Here is a 23098-nt window from a genome sequence, read left to right as displayed (position 1 = left end):
AACAGATTCCATGTTGTCAAAACATTTAGTGGGTATGGTTTCTATTCCATAATTCATGACATATAAACTTGCTAATCACTACCAGAATATAGCAGCTTCCCCATCCATAACTGTTTTCTGGTATATTATAGCCATTATTACGTTCACGAGGAATCATTTGTGAAGATGCCAAAGACTAATCCCCAACTAGTTGTGTAATTTTCAATAATCTCTCATTTAGCTCTCCTATATTCAAGATACATTTATTACTTCTTAATTAAGCCCAAAGAAAAACTGCTCTGACTAGTTCTAGTTCTGCCATGAATTAGTAGCATGGACTGGTACAGATGTACTATTTGTTTAGCTTAAAGTTGCTCATCTAGAAAGTGAGATTAGAGGGTCTCTAAGGCACCCATGATTCTAGAATACACTGTTTATAGATACTGACTCATATTTTAAACTGTTTTTTCTTATATAACCACATTCTTACTCATTTTCAGTTATACTAATTTACAAGCCTATATTTTCCATATATATTTATCAACTAGTATTTCCAAGCCCCTTATACTTATGAAATTTAATACTTCTTGTGTGTCAAAGAATTCAAGATTTATCCAAAGAGAACTTTTATTATTAAAATTTTACCACACCTAGGCTCTTTGCTAAATGCTTTATATGTATCATTCAATTTTGACAACAGCCCTCTGAATGACCCTACTTCAGAGTAGACTTTTTATAAGTAAAACTTAAAAGTAATATAGAAGTGATAATCCTTCTTAATATAGCCAACAGTATACAACCCATTTTTCCAGTTTGTTGAAAGTACATAACCTTACTTTTCATTCCCTTATACATTATAATTTTGCAAATTTTCAATATATTGTGTACATCTTCCTTTTTAGAACATATAAATCTATTATATTCTTTTAAATAGCAACACGCTACTCTATAATTACTTTAATGAAGTTATCCAACCCTGACTGATGGACATTTACACCGTTTCCAAAGTTTTCCATTACAAATTCTTTAATATTCACATGAATATTCTTGCACACCTGTCTTATACTTGTGGGAGTATGTCTGTCAGATAAATTATCTTAATATTCTGTGATTGTATAAAGATTGCTGCAAATCTTTGCTCCTTCTCCCATGAAGGGAGAGTCTACTCCCACCTTCTGATCCCCTGCTTTGGATCTGGGCTGGCCATATTTCAACCAATCAAATGTACTTTCCAAGGCTGAGACTTAAGAGACCCTCAGCATCTGCCTTCACTGCTTGGAACATCCTTTTTGGAACCCAGATGCCATTCTGAAAAAGCCCAAGTAGTCACAGAAGAGGCTCATGTGGAGAGATCCAAATCTGCCAGCCTACAGCCCCAGTGGAGTGCCTAGCCACAGCCAGTATCAATAAGCCAGTATGAGTGGGAGATAAACTAAAGTAGGAACTAATTTCAAGAAAATTAATAATAAAGAAATAAAAAATAATCTCAAGGAAATATTTCTAACCCAGGGCTTGCTGGGTAGGAAAATTGTTTTTCATTTATGGCCTGTTCAGCAAACAAAATATTGTTGAAAAAGATATGGAGAATCTCGGGATAAGATCAAATTCAATGCACAACCAGTAAAATGTGGTCTCAGAGTCAAAAATCAAGTCGAGGATATCCCTTTATTAAGACCTCAGATTTAAGGCACTGCTTCCTAGATCTTGTAGGTAAATGAAAGGGCTTCTAAAAATCTTAATGGCATTATCTCACAGCACTCTGGGGTGAAGTGTATGTGAGAACAATAACCCCGGCAGACTGCACGAGCTGAGCCTCTGGCCTCCTCCAGTTGAATTCCCAGATGGCAACCAGCACCAACTGCCAGTGTGTGAGTAAGTCATTTTAGAGTTCCACAATCCCAAATGCAACTAGCTAACACTGCTGCTAATAGTACTTGAAGAAACCCACAGAGATATGAGAACTAGTATGTTGTTATGTTAAAAACCACTAACTTTTGGTGTGTTTGTTATATAGCATAGATGACTGAAACGTTTATATTGCCAAATTATGCCTTCAAAGGTCTTATGGGTTAAACTGTGTCCCTCAAAATTCTTATGTTGAAGTTCTAACTCCCAGTTCCTCAGAATGTGACATTATTTGAAGACAGGGTCTTTACAGAAGTAATAAAGTTAAAATGAGGTAATTAGGTTGGGCCCGAATCCAGTAAGTAGTGTACTTATAAGAAAGGGACACAGTTATGCACAGATGTGAACAGAAGATGACCATCTGCAATCCAAGGATAGAGGCCTGGAACACATCCTTCTCTCACAGACCTCAGAAAAAATGGACCTTGCCCAAACCTTAAACTGGATTTCAAGCCTTTGGAACTGAAAGGCAAAAGTACCAGTCTGTGGTACTTTGTTACAGCAGCCCTAACAACTAATCAACAAGGGTGACATAAAATTACATTTCCACCAACATTATCTAGGAGTACTCTTTTTCCAATACCATCATCAATAACAGATACTAGTTTTGAGTTCCGGATAATTTCATAGCTCAAAAATATGTCTCATTTTAATTTGCAGGTTGGCCTACTTATTCATATATTTTGCCCAATGTTATATTGCTTATCAGCATGTAAGTTAATTTTGACAAAGTTAGTCATTTGCATATGTATCATAAAATGAAATTATTTGTATATAGGTCTCTAATATATTAAAATTTTAAAATACACATTAAAATAGAGCTACAAATTAGGAAAGAATTCAAATACGTACCTCTTTTCTATAATGATTGGCAGCATCCAAATTGTCCAAAATAATGGTGTCTCCTAACAGCATACCAAATACTAAAAAATTAAATACATTTTTTAAATTATGACATCTTCTTTGGTCATGTTAAAATATTAACATACACTGAAAATTTTTCTTACAAAAAATGTTAACATTAGAATTTTATTCAACATTTTAAGAGGAAAAAATGAGAATGAAATAGTAATAAAACTGTCACTTATAAACTAAATAAGAACATAATAAATTCCATAATCAGTAATTTATGTATCTGGATCACAAATGTAACATCTATATAAAATAAAGTCAGCATGACTCCCTTTACCTGTTTCACAATGTTCTATGTTATCTGGAAATGTTAACAAATCTCGGGCAAAGACTGGATCTCCAATGGGTTTAAAGTATAATTTTCCATTTCGGTAATGAGGTAGAGGTCTGAACAAAAAGAAATTTTTTAAAAAGTAAATAAAAAACACGTATAACTTTTTAATTAGAAAATATATAAAAGACATGAATATTTTGTAATTACTGTGATCATTTAATCATCTCCCTATCCACAAGGGAAACTCTTAAATGATTAACTATTATGCCCTTAGAAATGAAAACAAACAATATTTACCATACAAAAATATCTACGTAGTTTTATCTGTACTACTACCCTTAATGAATGATATGACCGTGTCATGGGGAGAGGGACGCTAGAATGGAAGGGGCAAGGCCCAATACTGAGACACATATGAGGTAGCTCCTCAGTATCCTGGCTCTATCCTTCTCACACAACATACAGAATGAACAACTGAAGCCCACAGGTAATAATGGGATCCAAGAGATGAAGGTTGACTGAGGTTTCAGGGCCTTGCCTTTTCACATAGTATAGCTTTTCCCAATCTTGAAGGTAGGAGGGTGGCTCCAGAAGCTAGTTAACTCAATCCCAGTAAGAGGTACAATACCAGAAATAGCATAACTATTCTAGATCAAACATCAGCCCTAAATACCAAATTCACACTTTCCCTAAATCAAGTATTCTTGATTTGGTCTTCAGGGATTATGGATGTAAGAGAAGACCCTCCTGGAGGGAAAATCAGTCTCTCATAAAAAGTATGACCCTTATCAACACAGTAATTATAATCCAACAGGATTTCCCATGTTGTTTAAAATAAGTACTAATAGCAGGGTGAGAGATTTTAGAAGCAGATGAGTTCAAATTCCAATTGTTTCCTTAATCTATTTCAGATTACAAAATGAAATGTCAGTTTAATAACATAGCAGACTCTTAATGAGTTATCACTCTCCTTAAAGTCTCTATTCTTACCCAATTGTAGGCCTTGCAGAGCTTTGTTTAGGAATCTGAGAAAAGTACTGGTCAATCCTGTTATATATTTTAATTTTTTTGTTTTGTTACAATTTTCTTCCAGTCTTTTATTTTTTTTATGGGATATACAAAAATAGTTTTAGTTTTCTTCATTAAAAACAAGCAAAGACGACTTTAACTAACCTTATTTAAAAACAGACAGGTAATGAACTTAGTTTACTATTCTGTCTTCCAGTCTTTTAAAGTGAATTTTAGAAAATAGTCGAACTCAGAGTACACATAATATATTTTAAAATTTAGATTAAAAATACTTAATAGGTTTGGTTATTCCCTAAAAACATATTTAAAACATAAATAAATAATTACCCAATGAAATCAGATTTATATTAAAATAAGAATGAAACATCCTAATTAGATGGTCTCTTACATTTCAACTTTGCTATTGGCAGTTCCAATAGAGATCTTCTCTACCTGAATGATGGCTGCTTATTTTCATATTACATAAATAGGACAAAAAACATGCATCTATACCCTTATTCCAAATAAAGCAATTTCATATCGTTAATGATAATGAAATCTTCCCATCTTTGCTGTGGCAAAAACCAAAAATTTGCTTTGGGTTTGTGTGTGCATGTGCTTGTAAGTGTTGCAAATATACAAATGACATTTAATTGGCAAATTAAACATGGCCAGCATATATAATTGAATATACTTCGATACTGGTCTTAATGAAGTATACACACTTGTAATAAAGATGAAGATAAAAATAATTGTAATAACGATGAAGATTAAAATAATGTAGATAATTTGAGTCATTTCTTGGTTTGTATTAGGTATTCGTTAGAGAAATCATCTTTAAATTCAGCACTTCGATAAAAAAGAAAAGATATTTCAGAAAAAATCATTACTTCTATTTTTTTCTAACCTTTTCCAGTCTGGAAGAGTCTTCTTGTAAATAGAATCAAGGGGCAACACCTGCTGACGACCTTGAGTTTCATCATAGATACGACGCGCAGCATCAGTGGTCAGGGTGACAACACAATCCATATCACTTGCCAGATGCCAGGAAATAACCATTGCAGCTCTATCATCTTCGATTTGTGCCAGATGTGCAATCTGTAACCCATTTTTAAAAATCAAATATAAAACTCTAAATATATAAAAAATTTGATAGTAAATATTTTAAAAGTCCAAGTCCAAACAGCAAAAACACTTCATTGAAATGCATGAATTAAAAATTATCAAACTGTAAAAACTTACTGGCTTGAATCTTAAACTGTCTATTCGGCTGTTAAATTTTGGAAAAACTGTTCCACAGATTAAACTCCAATAAATTTTGCAAATGAGCAAATACAAATATTTGGAATATCAACAGCTAATTACTGAGGCACATTTTTCACATTTAATATCCCTATTATTGGGATGTATCTTAAGTAATCATAAAATATATTTAAATAATATACACATGCAATAAATGAAGTTTTAAGACTCAAGTAAACATAAATGTAATTACATAACATATCCTTCTAAGTAGATATTTTATTCCAATACCATAGTATTTCTTTCAGAAAACAAATCTAAATGTTACAAATAAGAATCATTTCTTCTGCTTCTAAGAACACTTTTGGTGCTTAGGATAGTCACTTTCCTATTTACAAATACTTTAGTCAGAAGCATTCTTTTTTTTTTTTTTTTAAAATGCCCCTCACTCAGAAGCATTTTTCCTCAAAGTCCAAGGTTGGACTTTTGTAGTCAGTTTTCAAAACCTCATTCATTGCACTGGTATGGTCACATCTACCCTTTATCCTTACCTGAAATGGTGGCAAAAATCTGCCCTAGCAAGAAGAAAGTTGTGTGTTACTGTTAGAAATATCATAATGTCAATTTGTATGCCAATTCTCTTGAACTTTGTAGAAGGTAAGAAAACAGACATGCAGGGAAACTAGCACATGTAAATGCAGATAAAAATTGTTCTAGCAAACGAAGGAAGAATTAGTAGAGGCAAATCAAATTAAGTGATCTCATTCTATTTTGACCACAAGTACTAGGAGAGGTGTCCATTTTATGATTATTCACAAGCACCCTAATCTTATAATGGGGTAATTAATTCTAAGTGAAGATATGATTGAAAGCTCTCACTAAACTCCTTAATGCTATATTTTCTCCTTAAACTTTCAGGTGATACAAAGCATAGACAGTATTTTCATTTTTTTTTTTTTCCAAAATCCTTTTAAAGACATAAACTCACTTTTTTAAAACTTGTGTACCACATACAGTTTTTGGTTCATTTAGCTTTACCTTTTCAGTTTTGAGTCTACCCTAGCCATTTTTATGGATGTTACTCAATTCCTCCTCAGGGATGAATGGCTCTTTAAAAAAAATATATAGATGGGATTTCAAGATATCTGCAGTTAAGAGGGCAGCATCCAATTACTGGCGGTATTCACCATGTTAAAAATACATTGTAAAGCTTTTGTTCCCTACTATATTCCACACTTATTAATTCTAGTTTTAGGATAAATGCCAGGAAGAATTTTTTTTAAAGAAATCAAGGAAGAAAATTAAGCATGATTTGAAAAAGTTCCTCTTGCTGCTTGGGAGAGGGTTTGTACTTCTGAGAAGACAGGGGAGAAACTATACCAAAAGAGATTTCAAGGGTTTCCCTCTGATTTTCAAGACATATGATGAGAAATATGTGAATAAAAGACGTACAAATATATTTCATCTGCTAAAATTTATTTTATACTTTGGTAAAACTCTTACATATTGCACAAGAATTTTATATCAAGCGAGCACTGAATGTGGAATGTTAGTACTCGAAATGAGACTATTATAATCAATATGCTTAGACTCATAAGGACTGCTTCTTTCTATAAAGACTGCTTCTTTCTATAAATTCTATAAATTGGTTCTAAGGAATAGCAATTTAAAAAATTATAAATTAGCATCTTGTTTTCCAGTTTATAAGTTTAAATTATTAATTTTTCAATTTTCATATTTGAAGTTTGGATAATAATGTAACATGTTTCTGGTAGAAAACACTGCTACACACTTTTAGAGTAACCATTACCTCCTATTTTCAGTATGTAGTTTGCTTGTAATGTTAAGGGACCATTTATAAAGAAACTACCAAGGACTTCAGAATCAGAGACTTTGGTTTATGTTTAAGTTCTGCCTCTTACTAATTATATATTAACAAGTTCTCTGAACCTCAATTACCTCATATAAAAGCTGGAAATACTAAAAAAGTTCACAGAGTGGTTGTGAAAGAATGATGTATAAAGACAATATAGATTAATGATAAACAGTACAGACTTTGGAGTCAGACTGCCTGGGTTTGAATCCTGGCTTGCCATTTGCTTGCTATGTGGCCTTGAGCAAGTCTTTTTTAATCCCTCTATACTTCAGTTTCAGTTTCCTCAATTTTAAAACAGAGGTAAAAGCAGAAAGCCAAGATGCATATTAAATGTAAAAGTTTAACAAGTAAACCACACATACATATACCACAAAACTTCACACCATTAAAAATTGAAGATGTTCTATAATAAAACTTTCTATAAAATAGAATGTTCAGGACTAAATATTGGAAGGAAAAAAAATGAAAATATAATTCATTTGACAAAAAGTAGAACCTAAGAGGGAAGAAACAGAAAATAAGGAAAAATGGCATTCTCTTGGCAGTAAACAATGTATGAAGTTTCTTGTTTGTTCTTACTGTTCATTCTTTTCTTTTTTGACACCCCCTCCCATTCCTTATGGTTTATTCTTAAGTTCTAGGAGCATTCCAGAATTCATTTTCCAACAACATTCGATTCAACACTCAAAAATTCTGATCTCTCTTCTGTTGTCTCACCAAAGCCTGAGTCACATGGAAAGGTTTTGGCTACCTATAAAGCCATATGACATAAAAGCATCTCTAAGTAGGAAATAAGCCTTGAACTAAGACATGTTAACAATTTCTGCCATAGCCTTCAATAGTAAGATGAATTATGAAATTAATTATTCATTTCAGTTTTAAATTCTGCCAAATCTCTAGTATAGTAACAAGAGTAAGTAATTTATTGGAAAAATTTAAAAGTAATTAATTATTCATTTCAGTTTTAAATTCTGCCAAATCTCTAGTATAGTAACAAGAGTAAGTAATTTATTGGAAAAATTTAAAAGTAATTTATTTGGCAGTTTTAAATTCTGCCAAATCTCTAGTATAGTAACAAGAGTAAGTAATTTATTGGAAAAGTTTAAAAGTACAAAGAAATGCACACTTTTATTATAATGTCATTTAAAAACATTTTAAACAAAACAAGGTAATAAAATACATTGCCTCTTAAAAGGATAAAAACAAACCTTTCCCAAAACATTTCCACTGCCTTTAGTATAGTTTGGAAGAGTACATGATCTTCTAGGTTTTTTCTTTAGTTCTTCCTGTTCTGACAACTTTCTTTTCAAAAGTGCTTCAATGTGTGGCATCTGTAATTTATAAAGAAAAATTAACTACTCTTGTACTAGGCCAATTACTCTTGTACTAGGCAGTCCATAATGATAGCAGAGAAAAATCAACAGTCTAAACAACCCCAAAACATAACATTACTAAGCAAGCATTACTAAAAGAGTATGGTTACTTAAAAGAGTAATATAAAACTTTTACCTCACTGATTTTTTTTTTTTATCTTAGTTAAGAAACACATGACCTATAATAGGACTTCTCTTTGAAACTGAGTACATAAAAGAATGTAAGTTTAAAAACATCTATCGTCTCTTGTTACTTTCTCTCATTTTCTTTGCCACTACTTATATACTACATACTATATAACTTACAGTCTTTTCAGTGCAGTTCTCAAACTGATGTAGTATTACTTTCACTTATTAGTGTCATTACATTAGAAACACAAACTGCAATTGCTTTGAAAACAGCACTATCATTTTGTTATACTCTTTTAATGTCTAGTAAGTGACTAGATTATAATACACATCTTAGTACCCCAAAACAGTAGTGGCCATAACATTCTGAATAAATATGAATGGTAAAAAAAAATTACAGATTATAATTTAATAAAAAAATAAATCTTTCACATATACTTGGAAACTGTACCTGTTGTGTTACAGGAATGTCAATATTATGTGTTTTTAGCTCATTTCGCAACTGGACCTCTTTTAATTTTGCTCCTTCAACCTGGCCTAAAATTTAAAATAAGCAAACAAAAAATTGTAATAATTCCCCAAATACAGGTTTTGAAAATGTTTTCAATTTTTTTCCTTTTAATGACTGACCTAAATGAAAAAATGATGTCTATTTTAGAAATTCAAAGTTATAAGGTTCATATCTAATACATAAAAATAAGCAATAAATTAATGAGATATTATACTAAAAACGATAGTCTTGGATAAATTATTTAATCTTAATCCACATGACTAAACATAAATTATACATAACTGCATAAGGTTGTTCCAATAACCAAATAAGACTTTATAAAAACAATTTTTAGTGCTACAAAAATACACTACTTAGTTCCTACTATCCTCTAAATATCCTTGACTATGGATAGATATACAAAGGTGAGTACTTTGATTAAGGCAGTACATATTTGTTAGTTAATAGACCAAAATTTTAACTATGTAATTCACACAAAGCCAAAAACCACAGTGAAAAAAATCTGACAAACAGAAAAAGATGATACAGAACAACTCAGCAAATGCCTTGTCTTAACGGTATATAAACATTATTGAGAATTGCAGCGAACATTCTGTGTATTAAAACAAAAATAAGTTGCATACTTCTCTGTGTGCGACCTTGTACAGCTACACAGTGAGAGATATATATATGTGTGTGTGTGTATATACATATATACTGCAGATATTTTAATTAAAATATATACAGTTCCATGACTCGAACTAAAAATCAAATTACACATCCCCTATTGATACTGTCATCTAATCTGTTGCCAAAAACTGGAGCTAGATATAAACATTTTATGATGTCGAACCCTTATATTTCCAGATTCACATTTCTAATTTTAAAAATCTCAAATTTTTGTAGGTTAGCAAGATATAAATTTATTTAAAATAAAGGAACACTTCATCTTATGTATATCAAATGATGAATATTATAAGCCATCATTACTACCTGTCTGCAGTGTTTTGCAGTTTACTTGCAGTCAAGGAATATAGACAATGTTTATGTCTCATGGTCTCGACTTTCTGCCTTACCATTCCCGAAAGCATAATTTATTATTATTTTTGAATAAAAAAATGACTTACACTTCATTTCATCAATAAGTTGTTTGCTGGTTTCAAATACACTTCTATACATTCCGATATATTTAGATAATTCATCCTTCTTTTTGGTAAATGCTTGCATTTGTTGTTGCTTCTTAACATCTAAGAAAAAACATTCAGATAATTTACTTCAATTTAAAAATTGTTACTTCCCTCAAATATGTCATAAACATGAATAGATAGCTAATAAGCACAATTTAATGGAAAGCAAAACAAGGTTATCTAAGGTACTACAAACATAAGAGTTTAATTTTCTGTTTTCCTAGAAACTTACCATCAGAAAACATAAATGGTAGGATGTATGATTTTAATGTTCTTGACAAAGCTGGCAGCTGAGGCTCAAATACAATATAATATTCAGTACTATCCTTTCCAGGGCTATTTTCTGCCAGTACTAGACTCTATATAAAGAGAAAACAGTAAAAAACTGAAATTTATAAAGGTATTTGTCTATATATAAATGTTATATATCTCGCTGTGCTGTTTCCAAGTAAGCAGTAAATTTTAAAGGCAAGACACTGACTGACCCTTAAGATTCATCAAACATTCATTAAAACGTAACTAGGACCAACTGAGACATAAAATTTTTTACCTTTTGGTATTGGTTTGAAAGCCAAATGATCTTATCAATAAACAGATTATGTAAAGAATATATACAGTGAAAAATTATAAGAAAAAGAATCTTTTCTTTCAGACTAGAAATATCGATGGCCACTTATATCTTGACCTATAAAATCTTCTTAATTCCAACCTTTAAGTTGAAGTCGTGTGAAACAGCTAATGGTGTGAAAGTTATAAAAACAACCACAAAGCAATGCCCAAAGCCCAAAGCTGAGTTTAAGTTACAGTTGTTACCATGGAAGTAGACCCACCAGTCCCAAGTGACCAAACAAGAGGTCCCAAAAAGCTCTAAAGATTTTTTAAAACTCTATTTTCTTCATCAGTGCACACACATACATACCTTTTGCTACATTTTAGTTTAAGACCATAGCATATAATTTGTAAATAATGCAAATATAAATATTTATAACCTAAATAATTTTTTTCAGTCTTATAGGAAATAGATCCTGTTTTGTGTTTTAGACTACAGTACAATTCAGAGAATTTCAAAAAATTTAAATAAAACATTGTAGAATGATCCACAAAATAACAAAATTATAAATTATAGCTAATAATTCTTTCTCCAAAAAGTACAGAATACTATAATAGTCTTTCATTGGGTGATGAACATTAGTTTAAAAATATTTAGCTATTTATAATACAGCAAAGAAAATATCTTTCACTACTTCTTTGTGTCTTCTCTAGAATAATGAGAAATATAATGACTTGTTTAAACAGTTTAATAGGTAGTATCCAACTCCCCTTCAAAAAGGCTGTATCAATTTATTCTCTCACCATTAGTATATAAAAATAACTAGCTTCCCTGATGCTGGCCAACATTTAATATCAATCAAGTATTTTTTTCTAAAAAAGATGGATTAAAAAAACGGTCATTACTGTTTTAACGAGCATTTTCTTGACTGGTACTGAGGTCATGCTTCTTGTTTATTGGTCATTTATACTTTCTCATCTATTATTTGCCTATCCACAATCTTTGTTCATTTATTTTTTTTAAAAGATTGTCTTTATTCTTTGCTTTGCATGCAGTTCTTTAGGAATTTAAGAATACGTTTAATATGTTAATCTTCTGTTATATATAAAAATATCGCTATAATATACTTAACAATACATATATAGCAATATATACGTAGCAACATTTCTACCCCACTTAGCATCTTTAAAATTATTTTCTTATACAATCATATAATGAATTTCTATACATACCATTATTCAATGCCAACAATTATCAATATACAACCGTTATTCTTTTAATTCTGTTTAAGATATGTTTCTGGTATATAGTTTTAAATTTCATTATAGTTAAAAATAAAATGTCTTCCTTTATGTCTTGTTTAAGGAGGCCTTTCCTATCTCAAAGTTTTACAGTTTGTAATCTCTGATCTATAGCTGATCAATAAAAAAGCATAAACAGAATAACAGAAATGTAGAGAACTGAAGAGTCCAAAACTGAATCCAAATACAAAAGGGAATTTGGAGTATGATATATGGACAAATGATCAGAATGAAACTTGAGAAATTTCAGAAATTTCTAGATTGAGTAGGGAAATAATATAGAGAATTTGAATAACACAATTAACCAACTTGAAAAATTATAAATTTAGATGATAACTTTAAAGAAAGCAATTATGCATTCAAGTGAATGTGTAATGTTTACAAATACTGGTTGTGTTCTGGGCCAGTGTTTCCTAAGTGGTCCTCATGATAAGAATCACCTGCTTGTTACAAATCATATTCCAGAGCTCTGCTCCAGACCTACCAAATCAATATATATAGGTCAGGAATCAAGTAGAGCTTAAGAGGTTTCTGCTTATTCAGTGGGGTATTAGGAACCTCTAGTGGAAATTCATATGTATGACATGAAGCTTAGATTCTATATGCAGCTGCGGGGGAATAGTTTAAGCCATCATATTAACCTCAGAAACGGGTACAGCAGGGTTAGCAATTTCAAATGCCTACAGGGGGAACAAGGAAGTAGTACACATGTAAACAGGAAATAGGTAAAGTGGGCTAGGTATATTTTTCCAAAACAAACCTACTTTGCATGTTCGACATGTCTCCCCTCTTCTTTGTTTTCCAACATGTGGCTTTAATTATCTAATTTTTTGTCAAGGTACAAGAAAATTTAACTTTACTCTCCATTACAATAAAAATAATTTAAAAAGTGTAAATAGAAGTGTCAACTGACACTTGCTCTCAATATCAAGAGATGAAAAGAAGTGGCACAGGTATAGCTGACTTGAAAATCCTGCTGTCATAAGAGAATCTTAGCCCAGTATTGTAAGGTCTTTAGAATTCTCCAAACAAGAAGCGCAAATTTTTATGTAAAAACTCCAGAACTTTAAATGTGGGAAACTAATTAAAATGGAAATGCTGTAAGGGTCTGTCATAGTCAAACCAACTGACATGCCTATATTATGCCAAGTCAAGCTGGCAGTCTCCTCGACTATAAGACTAATGTTATTAAAACAATGTGATATACTGTATATCTGAAACTAATACAGTTTTGTATGTCAACTACATTTTAATTTTTAAAAAAAAGATATCTGCATTGGATTAGATATAAAGATAAATATTGATAAAAATACAAGAAAAGGTGACATTTCAAATTTATTGGTACAGGAAGAATTATTTAAATGATACCAAGAAACTTAGTTAATGAATTTGAAAGAGATAAAAATAAAGTTCAAAGTTAAAGATTAAATGCATAAGATATTAAAGCTAGCACTGGGAATGTAATCTTTCTTCCTGCCCCAATTTAAACAAAGTCCTAATAAAAGACAAACTCAGAAAAAAAAATTTACATACAAAAGAACATTAATATCTTTAATATTAAGAAAATGATGAAATAATTAAAAGAGTTGAGAGACAATCGTATAAAGATCAAAAATATGAAAAATGTTCAACCTTACTAGTAACAAAGAAAAAACTTTTTTAAATACAGAAAATGGTTAGAATTTTAAAAACTGTTCATATTAAGGGTTGGTAATATTATGAGAATGTAGACATAATTCTGGTGGGAATATTAATTCCAATTCTACTTCCAGTAATTTCTTAAGGAAATAATCAGATATATACAAAATGATATACATAGAATAAAGCTGATGGAAGCACTGTTGATAAAAACAAGCTTTGGATAGAAATTAAATTTTCATTTAGGATTGATCAAATAAATTATGATTACCACTAAATTGATGTTGGTTTATACTTACTGATGAAGAAATATATCGAGATGTGTTAAATGAGAAAAGAATATTTTTATAAAACCAATGTTCTATTATCTTATTGAAATTTTACATCCCCTCATGATTATAAATCATACACACAGAGTATATGTGCAGTGTTAGTGTATATACAGAAAAGTCTGGAGGTTATACACTAAATTACTAATCACTGTTATCTCTGAAAGGTGATAAAAGATTTTGTGTTTGTGTATGTGGGGGGGGGGGTTGCACTATGTATTTTTTATAAGTAAAATCATTTCCATTTTGGAAAAAAATAACAATGATAAGCTGTTATTAAATTTTCCTAAGCTATATATACGTTTTAGGTGGGCTTTGTTTTATTCTATCTACAGAATGATAGCTTTTCAATGAAGCATGAATATACTATCACTGAAGCTAACAATCACTAGAAGCAGAGAAAACAGTCATCTCATAGGAAAAGATATCTTGCTAATAGTAATACTGATCCTGGGTTCAATTTGTAATAGTTTAGAGCAAAATCACAAAATATTTCAAATGACTTTTTTTTTGACTTTTCAATTTAATGCTATATAATTAGAACAACTTCATAGCTATATATACAAAGAACAGGTATGGTACTATTGTCGGATAAACTATAAAATACAGAAATCTTATCTATCAAACGATATAAAAATTACCGTGATTTCAGTTGAACCTTTCACAAAGGGAAATTGAAGTGTTTTAACTTTCCCGATAAAGAGTGGTGTATCAGTATCTTCCTCATCAGAACCTTTAATGGTAGCTATTACAGTGCCAACCAAATCAATTCCAGTCTGATTGTTGTACTCATCCTTAAACAACAGAAAATAACTAATTAGAAGTACAGTAAGGAGATTAAACCCAGAGAAGGACATGTACAAATAAAAAATATGACATGTATTTAGAAAACCCCAAGTATTAAATTATGTTGCTCCTTTACTCCAAGCACAGAATTTAGTTCTCAGATTAAGTGCTCTACGGGCAGAAAATAATCCCAGAAATGATGAAAGAAGCAGCAATTATATTGCTGCTTCCTCTCCAGAAACTTTGAGCTCACTACAGTCAGTCATCAGAGTAGATCTTTTAAAAATAATTACTTAATTACTTCCTCTTGTCCTCTCAGTGAAATGGACATGGAGGAATCAACTTACTTGACACAGATCCATGAAACATATATGAAACAGGGAATTTTAAGAGGACAAATTAGGAAAGGCATATTTCTGCATTTTTGAGTCAGTACTAATCAGTATATCTGGATATAGTTTATATATAATGTTAAACATTCTCCTTGTATTCAAAGATGTTTATAAATATTTCATTCATCTGTACAAATTTCCCCTATAACCTTAAACTGAATAATCAAAATGATTCTATAAGAACCATTCTGCACCCTAAAACTAGAAATAATATTTATTACCTTTTGCAATTTTGGAAGCAAATAAACATTACCGTGATAATAAGATGTAGATCTTTGACCAAGGTCCTATTGGTAACTGAGTGAACATTTGAAACAGCTGGTGTATCTGGCTGAATTTTAGGTACTAACTTCACAGGTTGATTAGGTAGAACATCAACTAAAATCTTTCAAAACAAAAGAAGCATTCTGATTAACAATATATTGATGGTTTAGTATTCAAGAGTAAAAGAAGAAATGATAGCATATACTAAACGAAATGTTACCTTCTAAAATGTATTTCCATTAATCTCAAAACTAATCAACTTTAAAAAAACTCAGGATAAAAAGCGTATCAGAGATTAATTCTTGAATGTTAACAATTATCTAAAAACACATTTAGAGGCACTGAAAAATATAGGTAATTTAAAAAAATTTAGTACACTATCATTTATTGAATGGATCTACTGAATAGAGATGATGGATGTTAAAACTACCTTAAACTTCATTAGCCAGAATTCCAGTACCTGAAATACTATTAATTGAAAAATTTTCATGTATGGCTGATAGCAGCAACCTTACCATGATACACACTAAAAGGCTTACTAATTGAGTCTTTGATATAAAGAGACATGGAAAGGCTTCCAGTCAGGATGGCAGAGTAGGTAAACACTGCTTACCTCCTTTCACAATCACATTAAAATTACAACTAAACTACAGTACAGCCATCATGGAAGTCACCAGAAGTCTAGCTGGACAGAAGTTCTACAAGTGGGGACATACAGAAGAGGCCAAATTGAGACTGTATAAACATTAAAATTTATCAACCATTCCACTAACGAATGGATGCTTATGTTAAATTAGGTCTTTAAGCCTTTTGTGTGTGTGTGCTTCAAACAATTCTGCAATAGATATCCTGGCACATTTTAAAAAAAAAGGGAGAGAGACATGGAAAAGTAACTTCTGAATAAGGTCATATCTATTAACATAATTTAAATATATTCTATTCTAATATTCCTGAAAATTGTATTACTTGTACTCTGCATCCAATAATTAATTCATTTGAAAATATTTCATTCCTAAACTAAGCAAGAAAATGTAAAGCTAGCTGTCATATATAAAGAGAGTAAGCAAACCTGTTCACTGTTAAGAGTATTTGTTTTATCCATTAAACCAAACTGGATACAATATATCCCCATTTTATTAGGAACTGCTTTATCCCTAAGTTAGAAAGAAAGAGATAGTTATTCACAACTTTAAATAAAGGGAGAAGAAATACAAAGCATCAAAATTTCTGTTCCTTTCACAAAGAGAAAATGCATAAAAAGAGAATTACTACTACTACATTCGCCTTCATTCAACAAATATTTCCTGCAATATTACACTTACTCCTAGGTCCCTCTTGCCTGGACATTATTTAACAAAAGATACAGAAACCAAGCTCTGGGTGTGATAAAGTTGAAAGTTGACAAAGTAAACACAAAAATGCTGAATTATATGTCAAGTGAATTTTGCTCCAATTCTACATGATAAATTTCCAACTCACAGTTTTACATTTCAAAATTATAGGATATCATGATCTTTTAATATTGCTTTTCTAAATATTTAACTTTACATATATAAGGTATTTACTGTGACTTAACAATAGCAAATTTAGTGCCTAATAAGAGGTACAGTTAAGTGTTTTGGTCACACTTAACCACAGTGAAAATATGAATGACATTCTAGGTATACCTTGCTTAGTTTGTGCAAGGTGGCTCATATGGCTTTTGCACTTCATTATAGTCTCAAAATATTGGCATAATGTAGCAAAAAGAAAAAGGCTCTGAATACACATCTGACTTGAAACCCCAGTACTGCAACATATATGCAACCTTAGGGAAAACTCTTTAACTTTTCTCTAAGTCATGTTCTCTCCAAGAGGATAATACCTAATAAAGTTACAGTGAAAATGAAACAGACTTCTGCTTCCAAATAGCAAACACACCCTTCCTGATGAAGACAACCATGTTTAGAAAGACATCTGCTTAAAGATGTTTGAGAGATAACAAGCAAAAAGTGAACAATAATTCAGCAGGATATAAGATAGCATGGAGACCCTGAGAGGTGAGTTTCACATTTAAGGCTGTTGTGCTCCTGGGAGCATATCTTAGAAGTAGAGGTGGACCTAAAGCAGACAGGCTCTCAAGGGAAAAACAACTTGTAGCTTTGAATCAACTGAATCTCTGAAATTGCACTGAAATGATAACAGACTGCTAATGGCCCAAACAATGAACAGAAGTGAATGCAAACTCTGGAGAAAAATAACATCTTAGCTTTCAAATTATTTCTATAAACATTCATAAATAAAATGTATGGTAAAAAACAAACCACAAAAAAGAAACAACCAGGTACATTAACGGGCAAGAAAACTAGAATAAAAATCAACAAAAACAAGAGATAAAACGAACCCAAAGGATTCCTTGACAGACTTTAGTTACTACTCAGGGTAATAAAACACAAGATTGAGAATCCCAACAGAGAAATGGACCTATAAAAAAAAATAACTAAAAATACCAAACAGGAATTGATAATTCAAAGATGGATTTAACAGTAAATTAGATACTACTTAAGAGATATCAGTTAATTGAAAATAGTTCAGAAGAAAATACATACAATGAAGAGTAACACGAGAATGGCAAAGAGGGTTAAGAGACAGAATATTGAGAGAAGGGCTAATGTGCATGTAATTAAGAGTTGCCAGAAGAAGAGGAAGAGGGAAAGAGGTAATGCATATTTAATGAAATAATGGCTGAAAAAATTTCAAAACTGAACAAAAACCACAAAATGAAAGCTCACAAAAACCAAGCGGGATAAATAAAAATCAATTCATACACAAACATGCCAGAGTAAAACTGCTGAAAACAAAACTCAAAACCACTAATGAAGAAGGGAAATGGTTACTTTTCAAGATAACAACAATAAGACTTGAGAGCTAACTTCTCAAGAGAAATGATGGGAGCGTGAACGATGGCTTGAAAGTACTGTAAGAAAGCAACTTAGAATATTACATCCAGAAAAAATATACTTCGAGTATGAGGGTAGAAAAACATTTTTTCAGGCAAAAATGAGATAATTCATCACCAGCAAATGTGCACTAGAGGAAATACTAAAGGAATTTCCTCAGATACCCTGACAGAAAGTGATCTCAGATGGAAGCCCTAAGTTGAAGATTAACAGAAAGTATGTTAGTAAATCTAAATGAACACTGACTACACTAAATAATAACATCTTGATAGGTTTAACATACATAACAACAAAAGCATGTAAGGTAGAAAAGAAAAAATGGAGTTTAAGTGTTCTAGGATGCATGCACTGCCCAAAAAGAGGGTAAAAAAGGCAATTATGCATTGGTCAACTATGTATGTTGTAATCTCTAAAAAAAAAAAAAAAAAAATCACTTAGAGATTTGTAAGACTGTGTAACTACCAACTTAAGGAAAAAATAACAATTAAAAACAATAAATTAAGAAAAAAACAAATAGTATCAAATAAAAAACTGGTAAGAGTAGATTTAAAAGTATACATTTGGTAATTATATGTAAGATCTAAACTTCTCAATTAAGAGAGAAGATTATTTTAAGAAACAACTACCGTTAGAAAACAAAATATAAAGATACAAAAGTAATTTAAAAAAATTTATGCAAACACTAAGTATTATGCTCCCTAAGGTAGCTTTCGCGTGTCACTCATATGGAAAGTTGGTTTGCTGTTATCAAAGTGGACTTCAAGACAAAAGCACTGCTAGAGAAAAAGATGAAGACTGTAATGATAGTCAATTTGATATGCCAGGAAAATATAATAATCTAAGTCTATATGTACATAATAGCATAGCCTCAAAATATATAAACACTGACAGAACCAAGAGGGGAAATATACAAATCCACACTCAGCCAAAATAGATATAGTAAAATTAAAACAAAATCATTAGCAAATTTTGAATGGACTGGTGGTTGCCAGAGGTAGGGGTGTTGAGTAGGCAAAATGAAGGTGGTCAAAGGTATAAACTTCCAGTTATAAGATAAGTAAGTCTTGGGGATGTATGCACAGCATGGTGACCATAGTTAGCAAAACCACACTATCTACTTGAAAGTTTCTAAGAGTAAACTTTAAAAGTTCTCAACATAAAAAAAAAAATATAGCTATGTGAGGTGATGAGTGTTAACAAAACTTACCGTGATAATCATTTTGCAGTATATACATACAGAAATCATTATGTTGTGTACACTAAACTAATACAATGTTTTATGTCAATTAGAGCTCAATAAAACTGGAAAAAATACCAACTATCTAGAAATTAATCTAGGGAAAGATATGTATAATACTTTGATTCAAAAAGAAAAAAAAGAGAGAAATTAAAGAAATTTAAATAAAAACAGGGAGATGCCATATTTGTAAATTGCAAGATGTTCCCAAATTCCTACCTGAACAAAATCTCAACTGGTTTTGTTATGGAAATTGTACTTTTGCTATTTGAAATTTGATACACTGATTGAAAAATTTGTAGGCAAAAATAAAGGGCCAGGATACTCATGAAGAACATGGTTATAGGACTCATTCTACAATATACCAGACTTATCAAGAAAGTATAGTATGGCAAAATATATCGAATAGACCAAGATATCAAAATAAGAAGTCCAGAAACAGCCCCACTATATATGGATATAATAAAGATGGCAATGCAGAAAAATGATCTTTTCAGTAAGTAATGTAGGGACAACTATACATACACGCACACACACATATAATTTGACCCATTATATCACACCATACATAAAAATATTAATTTCAGGTATAACTGCACAAACTGGCTGGCATTTGTGAACTTAGATTTCAGAAAGGTTCCCACCATTAAGTGGTAAGAGTGGCTAACAATACCCAAGCTGTTTCTGCAAACAATACAGTTTATGCTAAATCCTTGCTTTTCTTCTGGGAATCTGGAATTTTGGTATACACCAGGCAGAGGCTGCCTATATGACCAACCCCCAACAAAAACCGTGACTGCTGAGTCCCTAATGATATTACCTGGTTGACAACATTTCATATGTGTTATCATAACTTGTGGGGCGTTAAGCATATCCTGTGTGACTCAATTGGGGTGGAATCCTTGGAAACCTGAGTATGTTTTCCCTTGAATGCTGTCCTATGTACCTCTTCCCTTTCCTGATTTGCTTTTTATCCTTTTGCTTTAACAAAGCATAGCTCTTAGACTATATGCCAAGTCTTGTGAGTCCTCCTAATGAATCATCAAATTCATGGGGGCAGTCTTGTGTACCCCCAACACAATTATACAGCTGAATATCCTCATGACCTAAATGTCAGGAAAGACTGCTTAAGAACACAAAGAAGGCTACCTATAAAGGAGAGAATTAATACATTTGATTATATAAAAATTAAGAACTTCTGTTCAAGGTATCATAAAGAGAATGCGAAAGCCAGCCACGGAATGGGCAAAGACGTCTAACAAAAGCCTTATATCCATAATCTCTAAAGAGCTGCTACAAATTAATATGAAAAAGAAAATTCAGTAGAAAAATGGGTAAGCCACAACCAGGCACTTCACAAAAGGGCATCAAAATGGCCAATATATGATGAAAAAAGAGATACAAATTAAAACGAAATGTGATGCCAGTACACACGCCAGGAGACTAAAATGGTAAAGATTGACAAAATCAAATGTTGGGGAAAATACAGAGCAATTGCAAACTGTTATACACTGCTGGTGCGAGTATAAACTGATACAAACTCTTTGGAAAACTGTTTGGCAGCAGCTAAAATTAAACATATACATAATCCATGACCCAGCAATGAAAATGAATGAACTTACAGCTCCAAGCAATAATCTTACATTGAGTAAAAGAAGTTGTGTACAAAACAATATAGTATGTATGAAGTTAAAAAATGGGCACATGTAGAGAATTTGGGGATATATGCATGTATAATAGAACTCTAAAGAAAACCAAGTCAGGAGAGTGTTGAGAGTGTTGAGAGTGTTGAGAGTGTTGAGAGAGAGAGAGAGAATATGAATATGTGTGTGTGTGTACATGCACAGCAGGAAAAAAGGAAAAAGGAGGTAATGACTGGGAGGGGCACGAAGGGCTTCCAAGGTGTGGCAATCTTTTATTTCTTGACTCCAGCAGTGGATGCACAGACATTCACTTTGGGAGAAATCAGAAAGCTGCATATCTTTTATTTTAACTTTATGAATTTTCAATTTCGCTTTTTAAAAGTTAAAAAATTAAGTGAGATTATATGTAGAACACCAAATACAGTGACTGACACACATTAAGAACTCAAATATTTTCATGCACTCAAATATATCCAATTTAGGGAAATATATTTTTTTATATGTGTAACTGACAGCATATGTGATTTCTTTTTATTGAGGTGAAATTCACACAACAAAATTAACTATATTAGAGTGTACACTCCATTTGCATTTAGTAGATAAACACTGTTGTGCAACCACTACCTCTATGCAGTTTTAAAATGTGTGATTATTTTTAAAAGATTTACAGAAGTATTCCTTCAAACTGAAGCCCTGGAATGGTAAAATAAGATCCAATTAAAACGAATTACATATTTTGGAATACAATAAAATAGCTCAATTACCACACATTTAATAGATTCAAACACTGAAAGGTAATTTAACAGACTGAAGAGAAGACAGTGGGTCCCTTCTAGGATGTCTAAATCAATCCCATGCAACGAAAATACCCGAAAGACCTAAGGCAATGTTATTCGAAGTGCAGAGGAAAGACAGTTGCTGGTATAAATGTTTTGTTACTTCTCTGTAGCAAGATAATATAAGAGTATTCAGAAACATGTACAACAATCTGACATTGCTTTTGAGAACAAGTGCACAGAGACCTTTTTTTTTTTAAAAAAAAAAAAGGAGCACTGGTCTATGATAGATTGGGAATTTTTTGAAAAACAGAAATTGGTCCTTCAGTATAGTCTGAAAAAGCACTGAAATAATAAGCATTTTGGCCCTACAGAGGATGATTCACTCTGCAACAAAATTTACATAAAAATATGAAATGACTTGAGAAATACCTGAAGTAGAAGCAGCCATCTTCCTTGTCATTATCTTTTATTTTATTACAACTAAATATTTCTGCCTAGAAAAGGAAGCAGGAAAGAAAGGGGGAGGGAGAAATCACAAAAATTAAAATAGTATATTTAGGATAAGAAGTTATATTACCTTCACCAAATGTGAATACAGATCACATCTGGATTTAGAAATACAGACACACACCTATATGTATATATCTTTACAATGCATGTAACACGATGGTGAGATTAGTCACAGAGAAAAGTCATATTATATTATTATTAAAGGGAACACAACAGATCTCTACCGTAGTGATATAGTAACAGCAACTTGATGGGACTCATAGCATAAATTAAGAAAGCTAATTTCCTAAACATATGAGTAAAATAAACCATAAATCCTGCAAGGCTTTGTTAAATTGGGACCTTCTGATTTGGT

General features: G+C 31.5%; 1 protein-coding gene across 1 annotated transcript in view; it reads right to left on the bottom strand.

Annotated features, from left to right (window-relative positions):
* The window catches only part of SMCHD1 (structural maintenance of chromosomes flexible hinge domain containing 1), a 138390-nt gene that overhangs the window by 22184 nt on the left and 93108 nt on the right, over window positions 1-23098 (bottom strand). Inside the window, exons 34-44 of the mRNA XM_011360478.2 lie at window positions 22663-22727; window positions 16705-16789; window positions 15625-15756; window positions 14835-14987; window positions 10608-10734; window positions 10316-10435; window positions 9150-9235; window positions 8405-8527; window positions 4986-5176; window positions 3074-3183; window positions 2737-2807 (exon numbers count right to left, since the gene is read on the bottom strand). Of these exons, the coding sequence (XP_011358780.1) occupies window positions 2737-2807; window positions 3074-3183; window positions 4986-5176; window positions 8405-8527; window positions 9150-9235; window positions 10316-10435; window positions 10608-10734; window positions 14835-14987; window positions 15625-15756; window positions 16705-16789; window positions 22663-22727 (1263 nt within the window). The remainder of the gene's footprint in view (window positions 1-2736; window positions 2808-3073; window positions 3184-4985; window positions 5177-8404; window positions 8528-9149; window positions 9236-10315; window positions 10436-10607; window positions 10735-14834; window positions 14988-15624; window positions 15757-16704; window positions 16790-22662; window positions 22728-23098) is intronic.

Source organism: Pteropus vampyrus, unplaced genomic scaffold (genome assembly GCF_000151845.1).
Source record: "Pteropus vampyrus isolate Shadow unplaced genomic scaffold, Pvam_2.0 Scaffold55, whole genome shotgun sequence".
Taxonomy (NCBI): Eukaryota; Metazoa; Chordata; class Mammalia; order Chiroptera; family Pteropodidae; genus Pteropus; species Pteropus vampyrus.
The sequence above is the reverse complement of the archived record's forward strand: the minus strand, read 5'-3'. Positions and strand labels throughout refer to the sequence as shown.